The sequence below is a fragment of the Leopardus geoffroyi genome, chromosome D2 (genome assembly GCF_018350155.1).
Source record: "Leopardus geoffroyi isolate Oge1 chromosome D2, O.geoffroyi_Oge1_pat1.0, whole genome shotgun sequence".
Lineage (NCBI taxonomy): Eukaryota > Metazoa > Chordata > Mammalia > Carnivora > Felidae > Leopardus > Leopardus geoffroyi.
This window is the reverse complement of record NC_059334.1, coordinates 82,078,566-82,106,267: the sequence shown is the minus strand read 5'-3', so window position 1 is coordinate 82,106,267 and position 27,702 is coordinate 82,078,566. Positions and strand designations below refer to the sequence as shown.

The 27,702-nt window shown below is 47.6% G+C and overlaps 1 protein-coding gene across 2 annotated transcripts in view; it reads left to right on the top strand.

The window, feature by feature from the left end:
- The window catches only part of ADAM12 (ADAM metallopeptidase domain 12), a 353,192-nt gene that overhangs the window by 265,712 nt on the left and 59,778 nt on the right, over positions 1 to 27,702 (top strand). For both annotated transcript variants that reach the window (XR_006701751.1, XM_045439195.1), the window contains exons 11-12: positions 2,333 to 2,481; positions 23,964 to 24,141. Coding sequence is in view for 1 of the 2 variants with exons in the window: in XM_045439195.1 (XP_045295151.1) it covers positions 2,333 to 2,481; positions 23,964 to 24,141 (327 nt within the window). In the remaining variant the exon portion in view is untranslated. The remainder of the gene's footprint in view (positions 1 to 2,332; positions 2,482 to 23,963; positions 24,142 to 27,702) is intronic.

Below are 27,702 nucleotides of genomic sequence, written 5' to 3'. Positions count from 1 at the left end.
TCTAAGAGGAAGGAAATCAGGTAGCGAAGAGGCAAGAATCCCTATCAAATTGAAAAGATGAGTTCCACTCCTGTTTCGCTATCTTTTAAAGATAGAGCAAATCATGAATTCAGTAACTTAAAGCCATGCCTTTGTATCTAACTGAACTAAAAGAATCTAGGTTTGGGGATGATGCCGTAAATAAAGAGGTAGGTGGGGCGCCTGGTTGGTTCAGTCAGTTAAGCGTCTGACTCTGGATTTTGGCTCAGGTCATGATCTCACGGTTCATGGGATCGGGCCCTGCATCGGGCTCTGTGCTGACGGTGCGGAGCCTGCTTGGGATCCTCTCTCCCTCTGTCTCTGCCCCTTCCCTGCACACTCTTTCTCTCTCTCTTTCAAAATAAATGAATAAACTTGAAAAAATATTTTAAAATATATTTTAAAAATAATTAATTTAAAAAGAAGTAAGGTTTTTTTTTTTTTTTCTTATTACAAACCTAAACTGTTCGTCAGGGTCCCTTGAGAGACAATTCTGTTCATAATCACCTATCCGTGAGACAGTGTAAAACAATTTGGCAATTGAAAACAAACACAGGCCATTTGGTGATACAAAAGAATCAAATAATCGTTTTTAAAGGATGAATTCCTTGAATTTTGTGCCAGAGCACGTGAAATGTGGCCCTCCACATTCCTAGGTTGACGACTTTCCCTTTGCCAACCTGTGTTATTCTTGAGAATTGATTTCCTGAAACATACTTGTGAAGCTTCCTACAACAGGAAACTGTAAAATCTAAACAAAGTAATTTATTAGGAATTTCATCCATTCTAAGAATTACTTGCTTCCGTGATGTGCTGCTCTCTTCTTAGACTCAGGGCTGAAAAGGGGCAGCTACAGCTATGAGCAAGAACCTATAATAATCTTTTAGGAGCACGCCTTTACAGGGGGCCCCGCAAAGGTTATCTGTGTCAGGAATGATGCTTTCTCCAAAGCTCGGTGTCACTGTTTCCTGGCAGTTTCTTGGAAAACCCCTTATCTCTTTCCTGGGAGGCACAAAGCAGTATTTGAATAAGGGACCTTCTTTGAGATGTGCAGCCCTGAGGTGTGCAGAAACACCACCGATGGGCCCAATTTCTGCAAATCACATTTAGTAATGAACAGTTTTCGTGTGTCCAAGTTAAGGAACAATATTTTAATAATTAGCGTTGAATAATTTAGTAATGATACTGTAAGTAACAATAATTTCCAGTATCTGTTTAGCCAAGCCAACCATGTACTCCGTTAAGATAGGGGTGGCCATACAATGCTTGCTAGACAGAGAGACCACCTTCCAAAACCCATCAAAGGGTAGAACGAACCCCCGGAAGCAAGAGTGAGAGAATAAGGCTGCTTCGGTCCATTTCCAAAGTCTGCAAGAGACCAGCCAGGAAGAGGCATAGCTGGTCTACCATCTTAATTCAGTGAATCTTCAGATTATTCAATGTGGTTAGTTTTTTTTGTGTGAATTCTTATGAATTTTCCAAGTATCCTTCTTTTTTTTTTTTTTTTAATTTTTTAAGTTAATTTATTTTGAGAGAGACAGAGTGTACGGGAGGGGCAGAGAGAGAGGGAGAGAAAAAGAATCCCAAGCAGGCTCCTCGCAGCCAGCGCAGAGCCAGATGTGGGGCTTGAACTCACAAACTGCGAGATCGTGACCTGAGCTGAAGTCGGACCCTTAACCACCTGAACCACCCAGGCGCCCTCAAGTATCCTTCTCTACCAAGTAGACAGGAGGGGTGTGCTCAGTAACACCTGCTCAGGTCTTATTTAGAATGTCACAAAGTATAGGGGCGCCTGGGTGGCTCAGTCACTTATGCGTCCACCTTCAGCTCGGGTCATGATCTCGCGGTTCGTGGGATCGAGCCCGGAGTTGGAGCTTGTGTTGACAGTGCAGAGCCTGCTTGGGATTTTCTCTCTCCCTCCCTTTTGGCCCCTCCTCCAGCCCCCCCTCCCCAAATGGATACATAAACTTTCAAAAGAAAGAAAGGTGTTTTATAAGAGACTGTGGGGAACAGAATGGAGATGATTGCCTTGAGTATTTCACATAAAGACATAAGGAGTCCTAAATGTGTCCATGATGTAGGCATTCCTCTGCAGAAGGGACCCCAAACTGGTTTAATAAAATAGGTCAGATCGTTTTTTAAGTTTGAACTAAATAATGGGGCTCTATATTTGTTCCTTTTAGGGGATTGGATTCGGTCAAGCGTTGACAAAATTCGGTCAAGTGGTCAATGGCAGGGGAGAGAAGTAGACAGGGGCTGGGGAAAAGGCCAAGGAGATGTGAACTATACATTGTGTTCTTGTGTTTGCTTTGAGGACCATTCAGACAGCCCCCTTGGCGCAGCTGTGACCCTGGCACATGAGCTGGGCCACAATTTCGGGATGAACCATGACACTCTGGAAAGAGGCTGTGGCTGCAGTGTGGCTGCTGACAAAGGAGGCTGTATCATGAACCCTTCGACTGGGCAAGTACCAACATTTCTCTACTTGTAGAGCTGGGCCTGACGTTGAAGTGCATATTGGGAAACTGCTGAGCAAAAATCTCTCTGGTTTCCTGGCAAGAGCACCCATGGAAACTTCCAGAAAGAAGTCCCTTCCTAAGTAACAAGAGTGAACTGCACTCCTCTGAGAAGGTCATAGGCAACCAGATGGCAATGCCACATGGCATAAGGATGGACTTCTCTGAGAAGTGGCGGGGGTGGGGGAGGGGTAGACACTGTCTTTGTTTAGAAATTGAGACATTATCCTACAATCTGAGCACATGTTTTCTATTTGAGCCCACAGCTCCAGTGCCCCGGCCATCCTAGGGCCTGGAAACTCGCTGGGCAAAGGGGTCAAGGTTAGATGGGTCACACGTCCTTCAGAACGTGCTAGTTGGGTAGTGTTTCTTCCCTCAGGGTTGGCCCAATGACGTCTCTGAAATACATCGATAGCACGGGGGGGGGGGGGGGGGGGGGGCAGGTACCAGCGTCCCTACATCTGATGCATCCACCTTATGGGATCCGAGAGGTTTCAATGACGTGACTGCTCCCTTTCAGTAAATTACATCTTTCTTTCTCATGGAATGCCTTTCAGAAACTCTAGACTTGGTTCACCCGGGAAAAAAGGAAGATAGTTTCACTAAGGGACCATTCAAATGAGGTGGAAAGAGACACCACGTGGAGTGATTGAGTACAGGTTCTGATTAGATCCCAATGCCTCCACGAGCCCATCCCAAACCCGAGTGCTGTGCTGATGTGGGGAGATTTTCATTAGGAAAGGAGAACACACACTTGTTACCATCTCCTTTTTTATATATCTGAATGAGACCTTCCCAGCGCTTGTCTTCACGGCACTTTCCCGGCGAAGCTCGCTCTCTGGGCTTGCTGAAGGCCACACTACCATGGGAAGCCAGTCCAGGCTTACAGCCCAAAGACTGGCCTCTCTGAAGACCTACTGGCAGGGAGCCAGGCCTGGCTTAAGGGGGGACACCTGCCAGAGGCATAAAGGCCCCAGGAGAGGGATGGATTGTTACAAAATGCACTTATGCTTTGGCAAGCAGCAGCTTTGGGGGGCTCCTCAGCTGGCTCCTAGGGCATCACATTCCCCCCCGAAACAAAGGCTGGGCGGCACTTCACCTCGTCCCTGCGTGAGAAGTGTTTGTGAGGCATCTCCTTGTCACCTTATTAGCAAGTTACTGCTTCTCTTCACCGCCATTAGCACGGAGCCTTCGGGGATGCATCCTTTTTGCCTCTGGTTCTGTCTTCAGCATGATTCAAGGGAGTCACCAAGACCTTGTAGAGGAACTTGCTCTGAGTCTGTGATAACAGAAGCCAAGAACCTGAGCCCAAAGTGCTAGTACCTTAGGCCAACAGCAACAGGAAATGAAATATTGCAAAACCCTAGATACTAACAAGGGAGCTCCCCAAGAGGGACACAGGCTTCTCTGAGAAAGTGTGTAAGACTCTTGTCATGTAAACAGTCCAGGCAGAGGCAAGATAACTATCTGCTGGGCATTTGGGGCAAAGAATTCCTTCTTAGGATGTGAGGTTGGGCCAGGGGCCTGTAGGTATCTCCTTTTTTCCCGTGGAATACTGGCCAGACAGACCCCAGCATCACTGGCCAGCTTGCTGCATGAATCTCAGACAAGGAAGCTGGTAGGAAATTAACATACAACTGAGTGGTCTTCAGGCTTTCTCATTCCTGATGAACTCCAAGTGGCTACAGAAAATTCTCTGTTTCCTTAATTTCCCTGATGATCAAATAGGCACCAAACATTAGCCTCTATTCCCCCCACAAGTGGTTTCCAGTGACTAATATTGTGTATGTTTTACAACTCTTGATAAACTTGGCAGACGGAAGAGAGGAAAATCTAGACTGGGAACCCCGGACTGAGATTGAAGAGACCGAGTAGCCCCTGTTCTTATACCAATTGTTTTGGGTAATACAGGCAAATGGGTAACCCCTCTGTCTTCCCATTCTTCATCAGGAAAATGAGTGAGCTAGTCTTTTTCCTTCCTTCCTTCCTTCCTTCCTTCCTTCCTTCCTTCCTTCCTTTCTTCCATCCATCCATCCATCCATCCATATTCATCCATCTCTCCATCTTTTCATCATCTCATCCATACCTCCACCCATCCTTCCACTTACTTGTTCACATAGTCAACAAATATTTTTGACCCCTGGGCCTATTGTCATGGGGAACACACAGAGGAGGGAAACCCTACAGCTCTAAAAATTATATGATTCCAGAGGCACAACAGCAAGACCTACTTTCGGATACTCCCTATAATTTTGTGTAAAGCCCTTCAGCTGAGAAAGTCTTCATGGCGGTGTTTAAGGATAGGAGCCAAATGACCCTGGAGATACTCGAAATTCATAGGTAGAAATGCTATTGTTAAGAGCTCGGCAAATCATTTCAAAGGGTTTTTCCCCCCTTACCAGGGGTTTGCTAATAGCCTTTACTTGATTTATATCTTATTAGCAATTTCTCAGTTTTCTCTTTTGCTGAGCTTGTGCTTTTGTGTAAATCTCTTCTATTTGGTTCTCATTTATGATCCCACATTCCTGTCCAGAGAGTGGTGTTTTTAATTTTCTCAGATGGAAAGAAACTTCCTAAAGCAAGTGGGTGAATTAATCACAAAAGTCCACAGTGAGGGGGAGGTCAAGCCGCCCAGGCAACCCTCAGCCATCCATCACCCATCGGAGACCTTCCAGGCTGCTTTTAATCTGCAGTATTATCTCAACGTGGTCATTCTCTTACCTCACAGGGGCCCCTCGAGAGCAGCGGAGTGGATTAAATGAGATCACGTGTCTTTGTAAATTGTAAATCACTCCACAAATACACGGTGGTAGTATTGCTATTATTGTTTAGCTCACAGGGGTGTTGGAACCATCGAGACGTTGAGGGCCTCTTCCAGAAGCCCTGTGCTCAGCTGCTGGAAAAAACTTTCATTCCCACTAAAGGTCCCTCAGCAACTCGCCCACGGTTTCTCTGTGAATGGCTCGTTGTAAACCGGCCCACGTCCAAACACCAGCCCTCCTCCTGACTTCCTCTGCACCACTGATTCAGGCACCGGCAGCAAACGTTAAAAAATGTTATTCGAGTCGTAGCCTCGAAGGTGAGCCTCGAATAGAGACGAATCGGTGACTGCTTTAATGATACTCAGATCTTGGGGCGCCTGGGTGGCGCAGTCGGTTAAGCGTCCGACTTCAGCCAGGTCACGATCTCGCGGTCCGTGAGTTCGAGCCCCGCGTCAGGCTCTGGGCTGATGGCTCAGAGCCTGGAGCCTGTTTCCGATTCTGTGTCTCCCTCTCTCTGCCCCTCCCCCGTTCATGCTCTGTCTCTCTCTGTCCCAAAAATAAATAAACCTTGAAAAAAAAAAAAATGATACTCAGATCTTCCCGAATCACAAAGAACCAAGTATCGCAGATGGTTTCGAGGGGAAAAGCACAACCCTTGATGTACCGTGTTTATTCCTTATCGAGGCATTCCAGAATCCCAACTCCGAAACATTCGCCGCCTGCCGTCGTTGACAAATGGGACCCAAAGCCCTGGGAAAACTACGCTGGCATGCGGTCGTGCTACAACGGGGTGTTACGACTTGGGTCACATCTTACAGGATAGTTGGAGGGGGGGTTCCCTACAGGTTGTACCATTAATTACTGCAAGGCCGGCCGTGTGTGCGAGCATGTGTTTTATGTCTGTGGATAGTTAACATGAAGACCTGCCTTGGAAATTACTCTTTGGCAAAAGCAGTCTCTGGGGATTTGTGTGGGAGTTTAAACTCAATTGAGTCCATCCATTAATGAGCTCCGTGGAGCATTTGGTCTGAAAGGGTTTGAGGACAAAGCATGCCACATTTATGGGAGGAAGAAAAATGTGAAGAGTTTGAACACTTTTGGAAAAGATTACTTAGCGTCGTTGTAAACGTCACTTCCCAGAGTGGACCAAAAAAAAAAAAAACAAAAAAACAGTTTTGGCATTCAAAACCTACTCTCAGAGCTTCCTTTATTTTTGGCAGGAAGTTTTTTGTTAAAAAGAGTTGGAGTCACAGAGCCTCTCATGGCGGGAAGGTAGCTGAGTCTGAGGCTCATACCGACCCAGCTCCTGCGGGATATCACACGCCCTGATGCTCAGATGTCAGGGTGACAACCGTGAATGGGACAGACCCCCTTCTTGCCTCCTGGAGCTTGCACTCTCTTGGGGAAGACAGACTTGAAAAACAATAAATTAAAAATCACAAGTTAAAAGGAGTGCTTTGAAGGACACACAGGAAGAGGGTGGAAAGGAAACGCGTGGGCTAGGGGCCCCCCCTTTTATTAGGGGGCTTGGGGCAAAGCTCTCTTGGAGGTGACAGTTAAGCAAAAAGCAAAAGGAAGAGAGGGATGGAGAGTCCCCAGAGAAGGGGGAGGTCGTGCAGTTGGGTGGAGGGGACCGGAGACCAGGGGCTCGTGGGGCTGGATCCGGATGGGGGTGGGGCCTGGGGGCCTGGGGAGCTGGTGCCTGCTGGAGACGAAGGGGGTGGGAGGCGGCCGAGCGAGCAAAGCCCAGTCCACCAGACAGGGACGTGGTTTTGTCTCCAGGGCAATGAGAAGTCCTTGGAGGGTTTTAGGCAAAGCAAAACTATGATCTGACTTCCCTTTTAAGATTTCTTCGCTTCTTTTTTTAAGGTTATTTATTTATTTTGAGAGAGAGAGTGCAGGGGGAGGGCAGAGGGAGTGGGAAAAGAGAGAATCCCAAGCAGGCTCTGCGCTGTCAGCACGGAGCCTGACGTGGGGCTCGATCCCGCGAACCGGGAGATCATGAACCAAAATGAAATCAAGAGTCAGACGCTCAGCTGACTGAGATACCCAGGCAGCCCGAGATTTCTTCACTTTTAAGATCACTAGCATTCAAGCTATTATGGCTTGCCAAATTAAGCGGTTTGTGTCTATTTTCATAAAGGCAGCACATGCTTCTTGGAAAACCTAAGTAAGCGCGACAGGGTGTAAAGTCTGGTGTATTTTGCTGTAGTTAATAGGCATGAGGGATTCAATGAGAAGCGTCTTACATCAGCACCCCAGGCTGTTCGCCCCACACTCTCGCCTCCCAGCTTTGCATACGTGATGTACAAAATGCTGTTCTCTCTAGGATGTCGCTTTGCTTTCCTTACACAAAGCGTCCTTTGAGGACTCAACTTCAAAGAGCCACGGAAGAGCCCTTTCACACTCCGTGGGTGGGTATCTAACAGGAATTACTGCAGAGTTCTCATGCTGATGCTAAGGATGAGGTTTGGGGCTCTTTGGGTTTTGTTTAATCCAGACTGGCAAATGGCTCCGAAGCAAAGGATGTGCTCCCCGGCTGCCAGCAGAGAGCGGAGAGCCGCAGGGTGTGCACCCAGGAGACTGCAGGCTAAGAAGCTCAAATGGGCATGACCCCTTGCTCTCCAGCGGTGTAAATGATTTACATTAAGCTGAGGTTGGATGTTCAGGAATAACGTCCACAACTGGATCAGACAACCATGTTTAAGCACAAAGCACTGCCGTTCTGTGTCCTCAAAAGTTTGTATAATTGGCTCCTTCAATTCCATTTAATTCGATTCAGGAAACGTTCGTTGCATACCTGCTCGCTACACGGCTGTCTGGACGTGTAGCACATCTGGATGGCCTCTGCCCAGGTTCGGCCGCCCCCCCGTGACTCTGACTCAGGACAAGCCCGCTGCCAGGAAATGGGGTGAGGCAACCAAGCATAGTGAAACCACTCATTTACTCAACTAGGATTTACTGTGCCCCTGTGTGCCTGCCAGGTCCTAGGGAGCAGAGTAGGGGCACAGACCCAGAAGGAACCTTGACTTCTAAGAACTCGTGACAGGCAAGTAGACTGCTGATTACATAACAGAACCTCAGGACTCTGACGGGGGACGTTTTTGGTGCCGTAAGGCTCACCGCAGAGGCACCTGATCTGATCTATTTATAAGGTCCTGGGTTCCGTGGCACCTCTTCTAGAAGCGTATGCCTGTACAAAATAAGGAGGCATGTCTAAACATAACTATAAGACCATTTCACACTTTCAGAAAACCACCACCAACAACACTAATTCATTGTGACCTGGGAGCAGAAGTTGGAAGGGACTGGGGCGCCTGGGTGGCTCAGTCGGTTGAGCACCCGACTTTGGCTCAGGTCATGATCTTGCGGTTCATGAATTCAAGCCCCGCGTCCGGCTCTGTGCTGACAGCTCAGAGCCTGGAGCCTGCTTCAGATTCTGTGTCTCCCTCTCTCCCATGCTCATGCTCACTTGCTCTCTCTCTCTCTCTCTCTCTCTCTGTCTCTCTCAAAAATAAATAAACATTCCTTAAAAAAAAAGTTGGAAGGGATGGTGGGCAGAGAACACATTCTGGGATACAATCCAGTCTGAACCCTAAAGAACCGAATGAGGTCAGGAGGACTCCCCCCGGGGATTTCTAGCTCACATTGCTGGGACACTGGATTTCTGTTGAGGAGACTTCTCTCTGAAAATGTGTTTCAAGGAACTAAAATGAACTGCTCAGTGAAAGATTCCTCAGAATTGGGGATGTGGTGGGAACTGATAGAAATTGGATGTATTTTGGAAGTCTCTACTCTATGTAGAACTTGCTTTCTTGAAGAATAGTGCAGGATCCGTGTAATTAAAACTCACCCCCGCCCCCGAACCCTGAGGAACTGAGATCATGAAACACATTTATCAGAAGGGGATTTTGTAAGAAGGGGATTGTGGGAAATCATTTCCCCATATTATCTCTTCGTTTAAAGGTGATTATTGTTTTCTCAATGAAAAGTTTGGGAAAGGCTTCACGTCATTCTTCAAAGTATAGGGGGATACATGGACATTTTTATTCAAGGAGAGGACAAAGGGGGAACAGCGACAAAATGAAGAACTCTAGTGACATTAAAACACTACCGCCCAGAACCAGTTTAATTACCCAGCCAGAGTAATTTAGTTGGCTGCATCCCGACATTATCATAAGACGGAAATGAACTGGCAGGAGAGATTCTCGAAAAGAGTTCAAGAGGGCGCATCACTATGGAGAACGTTCTTGCTCCTCTCTGTGTAATTGGGTGTCACTCACTGTAAAATACAGACGTTTGTCTGCAATTCATGCCGAGTTGGAATACTCAGAGTCCCTGCCCAAGAGCCCAGTAGAATCACCCTCCTCTCTTAAGCTGGGCACAAAACAGAGAGGTCAAGCTGGGGAGATGGGTCAGCATGGCCACTGCTCCTTAAATATCCCATTCGGGGGAAATGCACATGGGAGAACTTGACTTTGACCCTCAAGGATTGGATTCCACCGTCCTCGTTCATCAGTAACCTGGGTGTCATTTGTCGGGTATCGCACCTATCTTTAAAATGCCCATTTTAAGGATAAGAAAGCTGAGGCTCAGAAAGTTAAATGTACTCCCTACATTTTCTTTTTTATTTTTTTTTTAATTTTTTTTTTCAACGTTTATTTATTTTTGGGACAGAGAGAGACAGAGCATGAACGGGGGAGGGGCAGAGAGAGAGGGAGACACAGAATCGGAAACAGGCTCCAGGCTCCGAGCCATCAGCCCAGAGCCCGACGTGGGGCTCGAACTCACGGACCGCGAGATCGTGACCTGGCTGAAGTCGGACGCTTAACCGACTGCGCCACCCAGGCGCCCCTATACTCCCTACATTTTCAAAACAACCCAACTGGAAGCCCCAGGACAGAAGGCTGAGTCCCCAGGTCCCAAGCCCCTGCCTTTCCACTTTCCTGTTACTTACCTCAAATCAAAATGCCACTGCTTTGCAGCAGCTAAGCCTCAGGAAGAGGAGAAGGGCGTCTATCCTGAGGTGGTGGTCAGAGAAGAGTGCTGGGCTTCCTTCCAGCTGCAGGCTTCGAGGGAGCTCCGTGCAGCTGGGCTCCACGCATCGAGGCTGAGGACAAGTGCGGGAGCTGTGCAGTTCAGTCCTACCGGTGTGTTTGCCACATGGACGTGGCCACAGCCGTGTTTGGGTTTCGTCTGTGGCCTGAAGCCTTCTCAGTAGAGAGCAGTGTCCCTGCACGACTTCTGGGAGGCAGGAAAACCGCCCCAGTTTTAAACCGTGTAGTTCTACAAACTTCCTTCAACTTATATTACAACAGCAGAGAATTATTTCCTGTCATTGCTCGTTAATCCAGCATTTTATTTGTGGTAGAACATGTGCGAAAACATTACAGCTGAAATTCTGCCAGTGCCTCCCTCCCCCCTCCCACACACCACACACACACACACACACACACACACACACACACACACACGCACACGTGGCTTCCTCCTCTGCCCCGGGCGTATGGCAAAGAGACCACGACATGAGGTCAAGGGTAAATTTGGGGCCTCTCTGCCACCCAGCAATATCCAGCAGGACCCACTTCAGGCTCCACCAGGTCAGAAATTGTGTTTTGTTCTTGCTAAATCCTCATCCCCAGCACCTAAAACAGTGCCTGGCACATAGTGAAGGGCAGTAAATACTTCTTGAATCAAAGCATGGATGGATAGAAGGATGGGTCAGTAGATGAATGGATAATGGTGAGTGGAATGATAGATGGGCAGGTGGGTGGGAGGGTGGGTGGATGGATGGAAAGGAAGGGAGGGAGGGAGGGAGGGAGGGAGGAAGGAGGGAAGGAAGGAAGGAAGGAAGGAAGGAAAGAAGGAAGGAAGGTGGGTGGACTGATGGATGGATGGAATGATGGAAGGAACGGAGGGAGGGGAAGAAAGATGGGAAGGAAGGAAGGAAGGAAGGAAGGAAGGAAGGAAGGAAGAATGGGTAGACTGATGGATAGATGGATGGATGGATGGATGGAATGATGGAAGGGAGGGAGGGGAAGAAGGATGGGAAGGAAGGAAGGAAAGAAGGGAAGGAGGGAGGGAGGGAAGGGAGAACGGTGGGTGGACTGATGGATGGATGGATGGATGGATAGTGGTTGCAGCACAATCAGATGTATGCAGAGTGAGGCCATCTTTCCACCTTCCGTGTAACGGCTAAACCTCCGGGGTGAAGGCTGAGCCTGTGGTCTCTTACACTAACCAGCATTCACAGCACTGCCGTTTTCATTTGTTGTATATCCCACGTCATTCTACAGTGGATTTATAATAGCTTCAAGAATAGATATGATATAATAAGTAGAAAAGCAAAAACAAAATGAAAAATAAAAATAAAATAAAAAAGAATGAGAGCTGAGAACCCCCAGGGAAATGGGTGGCAAATCGGTGGCTGGGTCCATTGCTTTTCTCGTACATGCTCCATGGAGATCAGAGTGACCAGAGCAATTTGCTTTCAGACAGTGGGGTCCTTTCTGAAGCGTCTCCCCTGAAAGCCTTTGCTTAATTTAACAGAAGTGAGAGGAGACGGGACAAAAATATAAAATCTACAAGTAGTGGTAAGGGACGTCTTCCATGATAAGGTGGCTCAGTCAGTTAAGAGTCCAACTCTTGGTTTCGGCTCAGGTCATGATGTCACAGTTCATGAGTTCGAGCCCCACGTTTAGCCCTGCGCTGACTATGCAGAGCCTGCTTGGGGTCCTCTCTCTCTCTCTCTCTCTCTCTCTCTGTGCCTCTCCGTGGCTTGTTATCTCTCTCTGTCTCAAAATATAAATGAATGAATGAATGAATGAATGAAAGTAGTAGTAAGAGTAATGCCTTGAAGACTTTATGGGCCACTCTCCAGTGCAAAGAACTTTCATATCTCCTTCTCATTCGATTGTGCCTGAGAGGAAAGGGCAAATACAATCGCCTCCATTTTACAGATGAAAAAAACTGAAGTTTGAGGAGCCTAGTGGCCCCGTAGCGGGTCAGGACCGGACTCTAGATGTCAGCCCACAGCTTCCGGTTCTTAGCCCCTTCCTTCACACCTCCCCGGGTGTCTCTGAGCGGAGGGGACTTTGGTTCCCAATCACGGGGGTGGGAGTGGGGCCACGGGCCAGTCCTTCACCCTTCTTGAGTTCTGGCTTGCCCTGATGGCGACTCCCGTGTCAAGGAGCCCAGCGAGGCGAGACCAGGGCTCGTACAAACTTCAGCCCTGGTTGGGTGGCTCGGAGGTGGCTGGCCGTGACCGCCTTCCTCTATCACATTTGATGAAACGTGTCTTCCCTGTTACAGACTCAGAGTCAGCAGAAGCAACGGGCATCATCTTCGCAGGTCTGTCTGCTAGGGTCGGGGGAAAGAACGGAGTTATCTTGGACGCGCACCCTGTCCCTCATTGACCTCTGGATCTGTCTGCCTCTGCCAGAGCCCGGTCCCTGGCGAGCCCCACGCAGAGCCAGAGGCCTTTTCTCGTAAGGAAGCTGAGAAGCTCCGCCAAGACCCGGCCCCTGATGGGCCGGGGCCCCCCGCCCTCGCTCCCCCGGGCCCTCCAGGACTGGGTTCAGGAGGAAACAGCTGCCTGCGCACAGGAGCGAAAGGTCTCGTCTCTGGTAAGGTCCAGAGACCTCCCGCGCACCCCTCAACTGACCAGAGCTCAGCGGGCATCTTTCTTTATTGAGAATTCGGGGAAATTACATTTGGGCTTTAATTGGTTTCCAGGGAGGAGGAGCAGAGGTCAAAGTTCACATGTAGCAACATGAATTATAATGGGCCGCAGATGGCGTCCTTCTGAATCCCAGGTGTTTGCTATTAACGCTGGACCTGCCCTACTAAGGACGGTTTTGATCAAGTTGTGCCTGGCCTGGCGCTTTCCTTTGCCTTCTGCAGCCCATCTGGTGGGCCCGCTGGGTCAGCGCTGGGGCCCAAGGCTGGGTCGCCTTCCGTTCCCGGAGTTGACGGGAGGAACTCCTTTCGGTCGCCCCGGGTCCTGCTCCGCTGCGCGAGCCAGTGCTCCTGGTGTCACGCCCCGTGCACGCGCGGGTGGGCAGAATGCAGACTCGGGCTTCCTTCGGTCCCCCCTACCCCCCGACCGCCCGAGGAGCCTTCCGCCCTCAGCGTGTTGGGGCCCCAACAGGCTCACAATCTCCCCCAGGTGGGTGCCTTCTGGCCCGCGCTTGACCTCAGGTGCTGGATAAATCCCCAGACCTGGCCTTTGTTTCCCGTCTCACCGGAGATGTTCGGGGAGGGGCCGGGAGGGTCTCCTTGGAGTAACGTGCCTGCCGTGTGGCCGGTTTGGCTTCTGCCTCCACCTGACTCCAGCCACCCGTCCTTGACTCGGGTCAAGCCTGAGACTGCCCTGCGGCCCTTCCCCAGGGGGTGCCTCCCGGAAGCCGCTTCTCAAGGCCTCGTGACTGTCGTGGAGGCACCGTGGTTGCACTGAACGTGGGACTTCAGGTCAGAGAGCAATGTTTCCACACGTGAAACGACTGTGACGTGGTACCGAACCTCTCTGAGCCTCAGTTTCCTCATCTGCACAACAGAGACGATGTCCTCTGACCCACGGCGGGGGGGGGGGGGGGTGCTGGGTGAGTGAGAGTGCCCCCCGAGCGCCCGGCCCACAGCAGGGACTCACCGACCAGTGGTAACCGCTGTGAATAATTATGCTCATTATCGCCGACATGCAAGGCAAAATGGAGCCCAAGCCCCCGAAATGGGCCTCCTTGAGCTGTTCCTCCGTCCTGCCAGGCTGCTGGGGACCAGGCCGGTCCCAACAGCACCCCCTCCTCCCCCACTCCTAAATTCTGCATGTGGTGATCGAAAGTTTTCATTCCTGGGCATAACTGTGGAAAACCTAAAGGTTTGTTTAAAGATGGCCCTAGGATTTGGGCTTTGAAACTTGACCGAGTAAAGTCCATCCCCAAGGTGACCTCGGGCATCCTCTCTCGCCGTAAATGGGCCTCATGCTCAAGGAGGTAAGAGAAGACAGTGATCGTGGGGGGTTTGTGCTCCTGGAGGGACTAGGAACACGGAACATCGGCTCTGAACTGGGTGAATTTGAGGCGTTGTTGTTGGTTTTTGTTTTTTTTTTTATAATTTTTTTTTTAACATTTATTTTTGAGGCAGAGAGAGCCAGAGCATGAATGGGGGAGGGTCAGAGAGAGAGAGAGAGAGGGAGACACAGAATCTGAAACAGGCTCCAGGCTCTGAGCTGTCAGCACGGAGCCCGACACGGGGCTGGAACTCACGAACCGTGAGATCATGACCTGAGCTGAAGTCGGAGGCTTAAACCGACTGAACCACCCAGGTGCCCCAAGGCGTTGTTTTTGAAAGAAGGTCATCGGGCTCGTTGTGGAATTCATGGGGAGAATGAGCCATTCGATCGCGTTCTCAGAGAACCGAGGCCAGGTCGGCTCTGTTTGGGGTCCTCTTCCACCCCGAGCTCAGGGCCTGGCCTCGGTTGTAGAGTCCAAGGTTGGACAGGTATGTAGAATGTGCTCACGGGATGTGCGCTTTGGGAGAGACTTGGAACAAGCTTCCAGGAACTGATCACAACCATGACCGCGTGGCAGGTAAGAGTCGCCCAGATGCCTTTTTTGTTTGTGTTAGTTAGTTGTTTACGCTCCTCAGTTCTGCTCGAGCTACAGGAGCCTTGCATTGCTGACGTGCATCTTTCTGCGCCTTTCACACCATGTATGTATCAAAATGAGGCCTCGTACTTAACTGCCTGATCCTCCCAGGCCTCCTGAATCGTTTTCCTCTCCAGCTTCCTCTCCAGCTTCCGTGTACTGTGGTTTTACAGTTTAACGATTGCTACGTTCGGGCCACAATCGATGATGAATTCTGCACCCTGTGGACAAGGCGTCTAAGTCCTCGAATGTACGAGGCACTGACAGTCAGTAATTTCAAGGCACTAAGACACAACTCTTAGAAAGAAATACACAGCTTGTTTCTGGGAATACTGGCAACGAGCATCCCACGATGCTTTGATGTTGACTCGCGACTTCCCCATTTTTGTTACAAGCTCACTGATCCTGACCCGTGGAGTGTGAGGCCGTTATTGTTACCCCGATCTGTAGATGTGACCACTGAGGCTTAGTTTTAAATCTTGGCTTTAGTTTTGATAGATGGGGTGCTCAGATTCCAGCTTCCCCGTTCGATTCTTCTCCACCTTCTCTGTGCAACGCGCCCAGGTGAAGAGCCCACCCCCCCCACCCCGCCAGCCTGTGGAATCTGTCACCTGCAAAGAGAAATCGGTGGGAAGCAGAAAGTCGACAACATATTTTCCAAAACCAGCTATGCCTTAATCATTTATCAGCTGTGGGAGAAGCGAGGCTCCTGTTTGTTGTTCGTTGGGGTTTTTTTCTTTTCCAATCGATTTAAACAGAGAAATCTGGATGGCTTCCCATCCATCCTGGTTTCCTGCGACGTTAGCTTTTTTCTGTCACACCGATGCGTCTGCTCCAAGGTGTTCTCAGCGGCTGCCCAGGCCATTTCCCCCTCCTTTTTCCCGGGTCACTTCAGTGTCGTTCCTGCAGGCAGCACCACAGACTGATGTCACCCCCAGAGCGCGGAGCTGGGAACCCGGCACACATTTATTAATGAGGCAACAGCATCTCAGGAAACCCGGTGCGTGGTGACCTGTGGTCCCCGTGAATCCAGCCTGGTTACACCTGCTTTCCCTGGCTGCCTCCTTTCCCACAAGAAAGGCCTTTGTCCCCAGATAATACCCAGAGAGCTTTTGCAAGGCAGATAACTCCCGACATCTACTGTCAAGGCTGATAAATTGGCTTAGTACGGTTCACCCCAAGAATATAGCACTGAATCTCACAATAGACTTCTGCAAGCAAAGAATTTTCTGACTACAGATTTGTCAACGTAAAAGTAACCCCTAATAATGTTTTACTTGGCAGCTTTGTGACGGCTAAAATATTAAGCCGTGGCTGCATTTACCGTGAGAAGCGTTCCTCTTTGGAAAAGGGGGTTTTGTGTTCTGTTTTTTTCCAGAATCGCCCAGCTGTCCGTTTCATCCACATTTTATTTCTGACCTTGCATTCTGCATGGTAAATTTGTCCCCAAGCGTCCTTGGTTGTTAAATATTAGAGGCAAAGGCGGAAATGTAACGGAAGAAGTCACATCTGGGCAGGACCCGTCACCCTGGTGTGGCATCTGCCCGTGAGCGGGAAGCAGCGATTTTTTTCTGGGTCCTACATACAATCATTTGGAAGCGTGCTTGTGCGGAGGGGAGGTATCTTGCCGAAGGGCTTCTCGTCTAATTCTTCTGTTTTATTGCTTTGCCCCAGTCTATCATTGCTATATGTCAATTCAATTAGCTGCTGGCCTGGCATTTTTGGGATAATGTACAAGATGTATTAAAATGCATGTTGTGGTGAACTTCCTGAAAGCTATGGGAGAAACAGAGGCTTATCTTTTAAAGCTACCGACCCTGGGCTGCAGAAGATCTTTGATGTCGTGGGCAACTGTATGGCCCAGTTAGTGTTCTTTCCATCAGTCTTCCGGGGAATACAGCCATAAAATGAGACAGAAACAGCATAGACCAAAGGAAGGCAGAATCCCATACACTGGAGTTTGAAGCAAGAGGAAGGAACTTGCTTCAGGATGGAAACCTCACTTTTCACAACCAGAACCTTCTGTGGCACCTTAATTAGTATATAATATGACGAGTAGTTGGTCATTCTGGGATAACACTGATAGGTATTTGAAAATTTATTCGTGATTTGAGTTTGGCTCTTAGAGACAGATAGGGCCACCTGGGTGGCTCAGTCGGTTAGGCATCCAACTCTTGATCTCAGCCTGGGTCCTGATCTCCAGGTCATGAGTTCAAGCCCTGCACTGGGCATGAAACCTACTTAAAAAAATAAAGGGGTGCCTGGGTGGCTCAGTCAGTTAAGTTTCCGACTCTTAGTTTCGGCTGACATGGTGATCTCATGATTTTGTGAGTTCCAGCCCCACGTCGGGCTCTGCACTGGCAGCTCGGAGCCTGCTTGGGATTCTCTCTCCCTTTCTCTCTCTGTTCCTCCCCCACTTGCACTGGCTGTCTCTCTCAAAATAAATAAGTAAACTTAATTTTTTTTTAAAGACAGATACTCATGGAATTTTTAGCACATGCCTAACCACGTTTTCAAAATGCTATACGTAGGGCTTTTCTTAGAAAATGGAACCACAGTGTAAAACAGAACCATTTCTCTTTTTTTAATGTCTTTTATTAGAGTACATACAAGAGTGGGGAAGGGGCAGAGGGAGAGAGAATCTCAAGCAGGCTCTGTGCTCAGCATGGAGCCTGACATGGGACCCGATCCCACAACCCTGGGATCATGACCTGAGCCGGAATCAAGAGTTGGATGCTCAACCAACTGAGCCACACGGATGCCCCAAACAGAACTGTTTCTAATTGAAAACAGTGCATGACAGGTGACCAATGAGGCACCTAGATTGTGTTTCTTATTTTTCAACATGAGTAGGGGTGGGTTTGTCCCTATATTATCTTTACAACATCTGAATTTTAAATCTAGGTCAGTTGTTCCCAAACCTTAATTTTGGTAGTGTCAGAACACAGATGACCCTTGGAAACATTATGCTAAGTGAAAAAAGCCAGACCTAAGAGGTCACGTAATGTATGACTGCATTTATATGAAATGCCCAGAACAGGCAACTCCCAAGAGACAGAAAGCAGATGAGTGGCTGACAGGTCCTGCAAGGAGGAGGGAACGAGAAGTGACCACTTAATTAATGGGTATGGGGTTCATTTGGGGGGGGGGTAAGGAGAATGTTCTGGAATTCCATTGTGGTGAGGGCTGCACAACATTATGAATGTACTAAAAGCTGCTACACTGTATACTTTTAAATGGAGAATTTTACATGATGTGAGTTTTACCCCAATTTTTTTAATTTTTATTTTTTAATTTTTATTTTTTAATAAAATTTATTGTCATATTGGCTTACATACAACACCCAGCGCTCATCCTCAATGATCATAACATCCACATTCCTCACAACATTCAAGTGCCCTCCTCAATGCCCATCACCCATTTTCCCCTCTCCCCCCAACCCCCATCCACCCTCAGTTTGTTCTATGTAAGAGTCTCTTGTGGTTTGCCTCCCTCCCTCTCTGTAACTATTCCCCCCCCCCCCCACCTTCCTCCATGGTCTTCTGTTAAGTTTCTCAAGATCCACATAGGAATGAAAACATGATATCTGTCTTTCTCTGCCTGACTTATTTCACTTAGCATAATACCCTCCAGTTCCCTCCACGTTGCTACAAATGGCCAGATTTCCTTCTTTCTCATTGCCAAGTAGTATTCCATTGTATATATAAACCACAGCTTCTTTATCCATTTATCAGTTGATAGACATTTAGGCTCTTTCCATAATTTGGCTATTGTTGAAAGTGCTTCTATAAACGTTGGGGTACCTGTGCCCCTATGCATCAGCACTCCTGTATCCCTTGGGTAGATTCCTAGCAGTGCTATTGCTGGGTCAGAGGGTAGATCTATTTTTAATTTTTTGAGGAACCTCCACACTGTTTTCCAGAGCGGCTGCACCAGTGTGCATTCCCACCAACAGTGCAAGAGGGTTCCCGTTTCTCCACGTCCTCTCCAGCATCTATAGTCTCCTGATTTGTTCATTTTAGCCACTCTGACCGGCGTGAGGTGGTATCTAAGCGTGGTTTTGATTTGTATTTCCCTGATAAGGAGAGACGCTGAACATCTTTTCATATGCCTGTTGGCCATCTGGATGTCTTCTTTAGAGAAGCGTCTATTCGTGTTTTCTGCCCATATCTTCACTGGATCATTTGTTTTTCGGGTGTGGAGTTTGGTGTAAAAAGTCACCTGGAGGGCTTGTGAAAACACAGATTACTGGGCCCTACCCCTGAGGTTTTCTGACTCAGTAGGTCTGGGTGGGGCCTGGGCATTTGCATTTCTGGTAAGTTGCAAAGTGATGCTAATGCAGGGGCCACACTCGGAGGACCACTCATCCAGGCATCTGTTGGGTGGGGGGATTTGTCCTTCATGTTTACATCCGTGCATCAAGGGTTTCTTGATCACTGCCCACGTTCTGGCCATTCACTACAGGTAGTGCCGCGCTGAACTGACATCAGTAATGACGAAAATGGGGTTTTTAAATGACCGAACTTGGAATCAAATCTAGCATCTGCCATCCCCTAACTGTACACTCTCAATCCAATCCTTCGTCTTGTTTGCACAATGAGCGTAGCAATACCTGTCTCTCTAGACTTGCTTTGAACTTTTTTTTAATTTAAATTCAAGTTAGTTAACATACAGTGTAGTCTTGGCTTCAGGAGTGGAACCCAGGGTGTCATCTCTTGTGTATGACACCAAGTGCTCATCCTGAAAAGTGCCCTCCCTCATGCCCATCACCCATTTAACCCATCCCCCTTCACCGCCCCCAGCAGCCTTCAGTTTATTCTCTGTATTTAAGAGTCTCTTATGGTTTGACTCCCTCTGTTTCTATCTTCTTTTTCCTTCCCTTCCCCTATGTTCATCTGTTGAGTTTCTCAAATTCCACAAATCATATGGTATTTATCTTTCTCAGACTGACTTAAATCAACTAGCGTAAGACCCTCTAGTTCCATACACGTTGTTGCAAATGGAAAGATTTCATTCTTTTTCATCGCCGAGTAATATTCCATTGTATACATTTAAATTTAAAAGCAAAAAAGCATTAAAAAAAATAGTACCGTGAGAAAGCACCCACCATAGCACCTAGCTAGTTCTCAATACATAGTTATTTTTTAAATATGTATCTGTATATGTCAACTAAATATATACGTTATAATTAAACATCATTTATTTTTATATAATTTCTACATTATTTATATGAATGAGTATGCATGGTATATTTTATGCATACGTAAACACGTGTCCGTATTTTATTTCTATGGATGGAGAGGCAGTGTGGGGCATGGGTGTGTCTGGTAGTTCCTTGGGCAAAGGTCGGATGAGGCAACAGTGGGAAGACATATTTGAATCATCTTGGGATCCTCCTCAGAACTTCGAATGTAATAGACGCTTGAAAGTTGCTTCTTGCCTAAGTAAGTAGATGGGTGACAAGTGAAAGAGTAGTGACCACACTACACAAAAGGTTTAATTCTGTCATCCTAACCTCCTTCAAAGTTAGAAAGGAGGGTGACACTCACTTTCTGGTGACCCTCTTTTACGTGTGACTCCATTGAGGAAACAGCAATCTTAATAATCGCCGTGCCGATCGATCCCGCCCATGGATTCTTAATGCTGTCCTGGGGAGTAGACTCCGTACGTTGTTCATGGTTCACTGGCATATTTTTTATGCCAATGAACGAACTGTTCTTTGGCTCTTAAGGCAAGACATCAGTGGTTCGCTAGGCAACCAGTGGTTCTTGGGACGTCAAACGTTTTCAAATATGTATAGATCAGGATTGTATTGTAATTAGGAGAGTCTAATATTTGGTGCCATCAAATTCCCTTTTGAGATTTAAAATCCTTTACCATCACTAAATTCTGTTTATTGGAGGAAGGGCCATTGGGTTAGATACGATTTTTAAAAATTTTTTCACGTTTGTTTATTTTTGAGAGAGACAGAGTACGAGTGGGGGAAGGGCAGAGAGTGAGGGAGACACAATCCGAAGGAGGCTCCAGGCTCTGAGCTGTCAGCACAGAGCCCAATGCGAGGCTTGAACCCACAACTGGGAGATCGTGACCTGAGCCGAAGCCGGACGCCCAACCTTGGGACTGAGTCACCCAGGCGCCCCTAGATATAATTTTTAAATATTCTCATTCTTACAACTGAGAGGACCTCAGCAGAAGGGAGATGATGAGCAGACCTTTGCTTGTCATTCAAAAATAGTTTCCTGAAAAGGGGGAAAATAATAAGAGTTTAGAGTTCTTATGGAAAATACCTTCAGCCATTATCAGTACCTGGTCTGTGCAGAGCAAAGCTCCCCGCCATTTAATGATAGTCCTTGGTAGTCTGCTTAGCATCAGCATGAATTTGGGTGGCCGAGAGGTCTTCTATTTAGCACATTCCTCTAGACCAGTCCTGTCTCTCCATCTGTCTTTGAAGCAGCTCTTCCCTCTGCCTGGAATGTTCCTCCTCCAGATGCACCCACAGTGTGGTCCCTCACCTCCTTCAGATGAGAGCTTCAAATGCTACCCCCATACACACCCAGTGCTGTCTTTCTCTACCGCCCTTCCTGAAAGTTCAGTTCTTCCCACACACATCCTTTCCTCCTTGCCTGTTTAATTTTTCTCTTTAACATCCCTTTCTAGCACACTTCATTGGCCCCCTTACCTTATGCATGACCCACCCGCCCGGCTGGAATGGAAGCTCCATGATAATCAGGATTTTGCAATGCTTTGTTCACTGCCCCCCCCCCCCACCATTTCTAAGAGAAATAGAAACTTACCATCATGCAGGTAACTCTACTTCTGAGAGCATCTAGCCGACACACGAACGCATTTGTGCCAACAAGGATCTGTTCTCCTCTCCCAAACGTTCTGAAGTTTAAGTCCTGGACCTAAACTAATCCCATCAATCTTCTTACTGTCTATCCCTCTTCTTTAGTCTCATCTCTCCAAAGCCCAATATGCATTTGACATTTTGCAAGACAGTGAGACGGGAGGGTCTGGGGCTGGCCTCGGCCCCTAAGCCTTTAGCCTCCGAACACTGGTGGACGTTCTCCGCCCATTTGTGAAACAGGGTGGTTCGTTGATCTTCTCTCAACTAGTGTTGTTCTTGCTCTCAACCCTTCCTGAGCTTCACCGGTGACCCTACTGTCTTTTCTAGTTAACTGTGAAAACATTCTAGAAATCCGTTCCTTTCCAGAATGCATTGATAAGAGTTCATCACAACACCTGGCTGCATAGCACATGAGAACAAGGTTTAGTGTCTGGATCAGGCCCTGAGCTACGTAAGTGTCCTAGGACTGTCAACACAGAAGGAGGTCTGATCCTTTGCCTTGATGAAACGTATTCCGTTGCAAAGAGAACAGCTCTCGATTCCCTGCACAACATACCATTGTCTTGTCAACACAAAGCACTTCTAAATGGATAAAGTTAGAATTTTCAGGTGGTCATCACTTGAAGCTATTCGGCATCATTTTGATATCAGGAGTAATCTGTCATCCAAGGGAGGTTCTAAAGATTTCGAAAGGAACTTTGTGACAGCACTAGAAGTAAGCCTTGCTTTATTATTATTACCTCTCCATCCAATGCAAGACATGTGCTTATTCATTTATTTGTAGATTCTAATTCTACTCCAGAGTTAATCACCCGAGATGGATAAAACCCATTAGGGGGGGGGATAAGACGATGTTACCAGTTTATTAGCAGGAAATGATCCTGATCTCAAAATTTGCCAAATTATATTGAATGGTGGCTGGTCTGCCATCTTTAGGGATACATCCAGCTTTCATTGGCTTGGCCAGTTGATTAGAATCCGGTCATAATGTCACCCCATAAACGTCCACATGGAAAGAGGGTGTTCAGGCTTGCCGGTCAACAGGCCCTACTTCCTCACTAAATAGCAGAACCTTCTGAGTTTCTGGCGTCCTTGCCCCTCATAACCATCGCTGCCTCAAGATACGAGAAAATGCATCTGAAGAAAGAGTGAGCTACTCTATGTGTGTTGGGTAACACTAACTGCTGTAGGAAACAAGCCCCTAATTTTCAGTGGCTTCTCATAATAGAGGTGGGTTTCCCACCCAGATGACACTCCAAGGCTGTAAGCTGCCGGTGGCTTCCCTCCCAGCAGGGAGTCAGGACCAGACGCCCCCTCCTAGGACATTGCAATACCCTGAGCTCAGCTGACTGAGGGGAACGAAAGGACCTGAAGAGCCACAGTCCCCTTACCTTCAACTGGAAGCATTCTGCATCACTTCACCTCTGTTCACGTTCCATTGCCGAGAATTAGTCCTCTAGCCCATCCTGGAGCAAGGGGGTGGGGCAGCCCCTCTGGACCATGGAAGGCGGAACATGAACTATGCCGGGAAGGTTGGCCAACTTTGCCACATCCACTGTAGCCCTGGTGTTTTGAGGCAAGAGCAGGGCCCACACTTCCAGTCCCCTGCGTTTTCTTACAGCTCTGCTTTCAGAGGCAGTGATCTGCCCTTCGTAGACCCGAATGCCAGCCTCAGCCGGCCCTCACCTACAGTGGGGTTGTGTCCGTGGAACCGAGGAAGTGATACGTACAGTCATTTGTACCTGTCTCTTCCTTGTGCTTTCCAATGAGGACACCGGTGTGCGTTCATATTACAAGCTGCAGGTCCCAAGGACTCATTTTTTTTTTTTTTTTTTTTTTTTTTTTTTTTTTTGTCGTATCGTTTCGTGCGGAACTGTTCATGATTGTCCATCATGAGATGCTGTACAAATTTGTCAATTTGTCGAAAACGGTCACAAGAGGATTTGGTTTTTGGTAGAGCACTTCTTCCTTGGTAGCGTGGGCGCTGTATGGGGATAGATCTCAGGATGTAGCCGAGTGTGCCTCGTTTTATGCCGGGCAGTTAAGCCTCGGTTCACTGGGACTAAGGGTGGACATGTGGGCAGCGCTCGTCAGCGAGCCCCGTGAACCTCTGTACAAGAAAAGGCTCGAGAAGCCACTCTGTGCCTCGACGGCTGACCGTTTCAGCTCTTCTCCGCAGGTTCCCGTTCCCCATGGTGTTCAGCAGCTGCAGCAAGGAGGACCTAGAGGCCAGCCTGGAGAAAGGCATGGGAATGTGCCTCTTCAACCTGCCAGAAGTGAAGCAGTCTTTCGGGGGCCAGAAGTGCGGGAACGGATATGTGGAGCAAGGAGAGGAGTGTGACTGTGGAGGGCCGGAGGTAAGAGACACCCCCTGGGACCGCCGCCTTGCATCTGTGGCTGGCAAAGGAGTAGGGACTTGGAAGAATTATGCGGCAGAACGAAAGTGCTAGAAACTCACGACGGAAAGTCCTAAATAGGCCCCCCCCCCCTTGGAAAGTCCTAAAGAGCCCCCACCCCACCCCGCCTTGAACAGCTGTGCAAGCCAGGGCGGCCTTCTCTTGAATCTCAGAATAAGATTCTGAGATTTAAAAGTGGTTTTAAAAAGAAAGAATCTTCTCTATTGAAGGACACGGTCTAGGTGAGGCCAGCTGAGGACAAGAACAATAAATAAAGCATTTAGCTTTGAGTTTAACAGAGAAGAAAGCTTGGGGAATGCTAGCTTCAAATGGCTAATAAGCATCATTTCTTTCTCTTTGCAAAGCGAGCAACCAGAGGGGAATTTGAATAAGCAACATTCATTTTTAACCAAGAGCTCCCACCCAAGTAGAAAAACTGCCTGATGCCGCAGCCTTCTCTGTATGCACAACCCGAGGCTCCGGTCTCCTGCCTCTTTGCTTGTTAGCTTTCAGAAGCAGTAAGCGGAAGCAGGGAACATTTGTATCCAGCAAAGGGCTTATTTAACCCTGTTTTCCAGCCAGTGTCAGGCAAATGTCTTGTTTCCGTAGGGCCCAAGATAAACTTCAGCAGCATAAAAAATTATTTAACAGCCACTTTTTAATCTCCGAATGATCTTGAGAAGGAAGGAGAAAGAGAGCACACAGTGAGATCTCCTGGTAAAACAGGTGTCTCCTGGAAGCTTGGAGGAGGCAGCGTTTAGAATAAATCAAAGCAAGGAGTTTGTATAGCAAGCAGTCTGCATGTGGGATTCCCTCCCCGAGAGCTTATGCAAAGCGGAAATGGTAGACGGGTTCAAGGCGGGCTTGGCTAGATTCACAGACAGACTTGGTGAGGGCTTAGGAAGAGCGTGTTTTGGAGGGCTGCTCCGAAAAGGGGATTCTAGGGTGGAAGGAAATGTGCAGAGATCCTGGGATATCCGTCAGATTCCTGTGCTCGTCAGACAGGCAACCGGTTGTAGAACCTTCTTCATATTTGTAATTCCCAAGGCTCTGCGTTTTCCCGTACCAGCAGGAACGATCTTGGTCTCAGTCTGGCTAGCTCTGCAAGAACTTCAGGAGTGAATAAGTACTGGGGGAGGGGATGGGGCTAGTAGAGGTGGTCCCATCAAATGTTTGTGCGTCCTTTCCAAATCCGGGATAGAACAGCGATACCAGCACTGTCCACGGCAGCGATAATTTTGCTCACGGTGTGTTGGGGGTGATTGCTGTACGGGAGCCAGTCCTCATGCATGGGGTTATAGAAACTCTTCTGAAGATTAGTGGAGGAAAACTTGAAACTGTCATGGGATGGGGGATACAAAGGGGAGAGTCCCTGGGGACTTTATTAACTACCTGCAGAAGAAAAACAAAATTAGTATAAATTGCCCGTATTTCTCAGGAGAGGCCATGTGGACTTAAAATGGTTTCTCTTTGATTGGAACTCCTTGTAATTGTTTATTTACTCTAAATAAGTTTGACAGCTCTTCCTAGAGTCACGAACTCTCCGGTGTAGAATGATCATCCACAGGCATTCGCTCCCTATTCCAACACCACCACCATCCCCGCCACAATCACTACCATTATCACCGTCCCCACGACCAGCATCCTCACCACCACCATCCTGTCAACGAATGTTTGAGGACCTGAAATTTGCCAGCCACTGATGTTATGGTCCTCAACTTCGCCTCCGTCGAGGAGTCATTCAGCTTTGACGGGGTGCTTGCTATCTCTCCAGGCAGGATGTCATGACAGGGCAGCACTGATTCAGTCAAACTCCTTCCTTATGTAGAGCCATGTTCTGCTTGCATATAGTTCCCAACTGTATGTTTCTGTGGTTGGGTCCTTGTTTCACAGGACAAGTTCTTGATATCCGAAGAGACCACTCTCATTCTTTCCGTCGACATTTCTTTCAAAGTCTGAGCAATCTTTCAAAGTTCTAGGCAAGCCTCTTACCTCAATTTGTAGTTTTTAGTTTTTGCTTTTCAAATTGTGTCCAAGAGTATAACAACCCATATCCAGTTTCCAAACTGCTTTGACCAAAACTTTTAGTCAGCCCCAGGCTTAATTCACCTGCACTCTTTAGGCCCCTGCCCAGCGCTCAGGCCCTGGAAATAGTCCTCACGCCTTTGCTTCGTGTTAGCCCGTGCGTTCCCTGGCCCCCAGGGGGACTCAATGTGTCACCACATCGGGGAGCGAACGGGACCAGAACTTCCCCAGCTCATAACTGGATTCCTCTTCTGCCCCCTTGCTCTCAGAAATAATCGCTGTTTTCAGGAGGATGCATTGTAGACTTAATCTCAGTGCATTGTGATTAAGAATTTGTATCTACCGCCCACAACCCAAGAATGACATGGCCTTTGCAGAGAGTTCACTAACGGCTTCATTATTCTTTTTTCTTTGGAGAACTAGTGTTCATTGGCTCTGTTGAACTTTCCTATTGAGTACTAACATAATATATGTATCAACAGATGAAGAATTTGTCTCTTCTGATACATATAGTCCTGCAGAAGGAATAGATTCTGGGTAGTTAAAAAGGCAAGTGATTTCTGGAGCCTTCCATACAGGGCATTGGATTTACATCAACCATAAGGATATCCTGACAACTCACTCATTCATCCAGCTAACGGGGTTGGGAAAGCAGCCTTATCTCCTTGTTTAAAGTCAATAGAATGACAGTAGCCTGCAAATATCTTTTAAACTTAGTTATCTTTCTCACATTATCAAGCCCCTTTGAAGTCAAAGCCATTCTCCTTGGCTGCATTTCCATTTGAACTGCTGCTTATATTTTTTAGTGATTTGGTCAGGGGTGAGGAGGTAGTTCTTAAAGAATCTTAGGACCTAGTTTTCAGATGGCTGATTTAACGGAGACGCTCAAGGAAATGTGTAATTTGGTTAGTATGTCGTTAGTAGAGCCATTTAGACCACAGTGAACAGGACAACACTGCTGTGTATTTGACGGCACTGATCAGGAATGCAATCAATCAGTAGACTCCTTTTAAAAACAAAGCAAGTTCCTAAACTTATATAAGTCCACGAGTTAGAAACCCTTCCTGTCATCAAGGTTACAGCTATGACTTCTGGTTGGCACTTTCGTCTTACTGTATATGTTATACGCTCCGGATGTTTATAAGGTCCTTGAGCAAATTTAAAATTTCATAACTTTGGATGGATGTATAATGGGAGCAAATCGTAAACACCAAATGAGAGCATGATTCATAGAGCCTCACACAGGACACAGTTCAGAGATCCAGGATCGCCCTAAATCTTCTGGATTATCCACAAAATTTTATTCATTGCGTTTGTAATACTGATGATAACTTCATTAACAGAACATGGTTTTCAGGAGTAAAATATTATACTATTAAAATACCACATGATTGGTTTCACTCTAATGGTATATATCTTCTTCTGCTCATGTCACATCCTAAGTAAAAGGGCATCAGTTAATACTAAAAGGACATTAATTAATTAATTAACACGAGT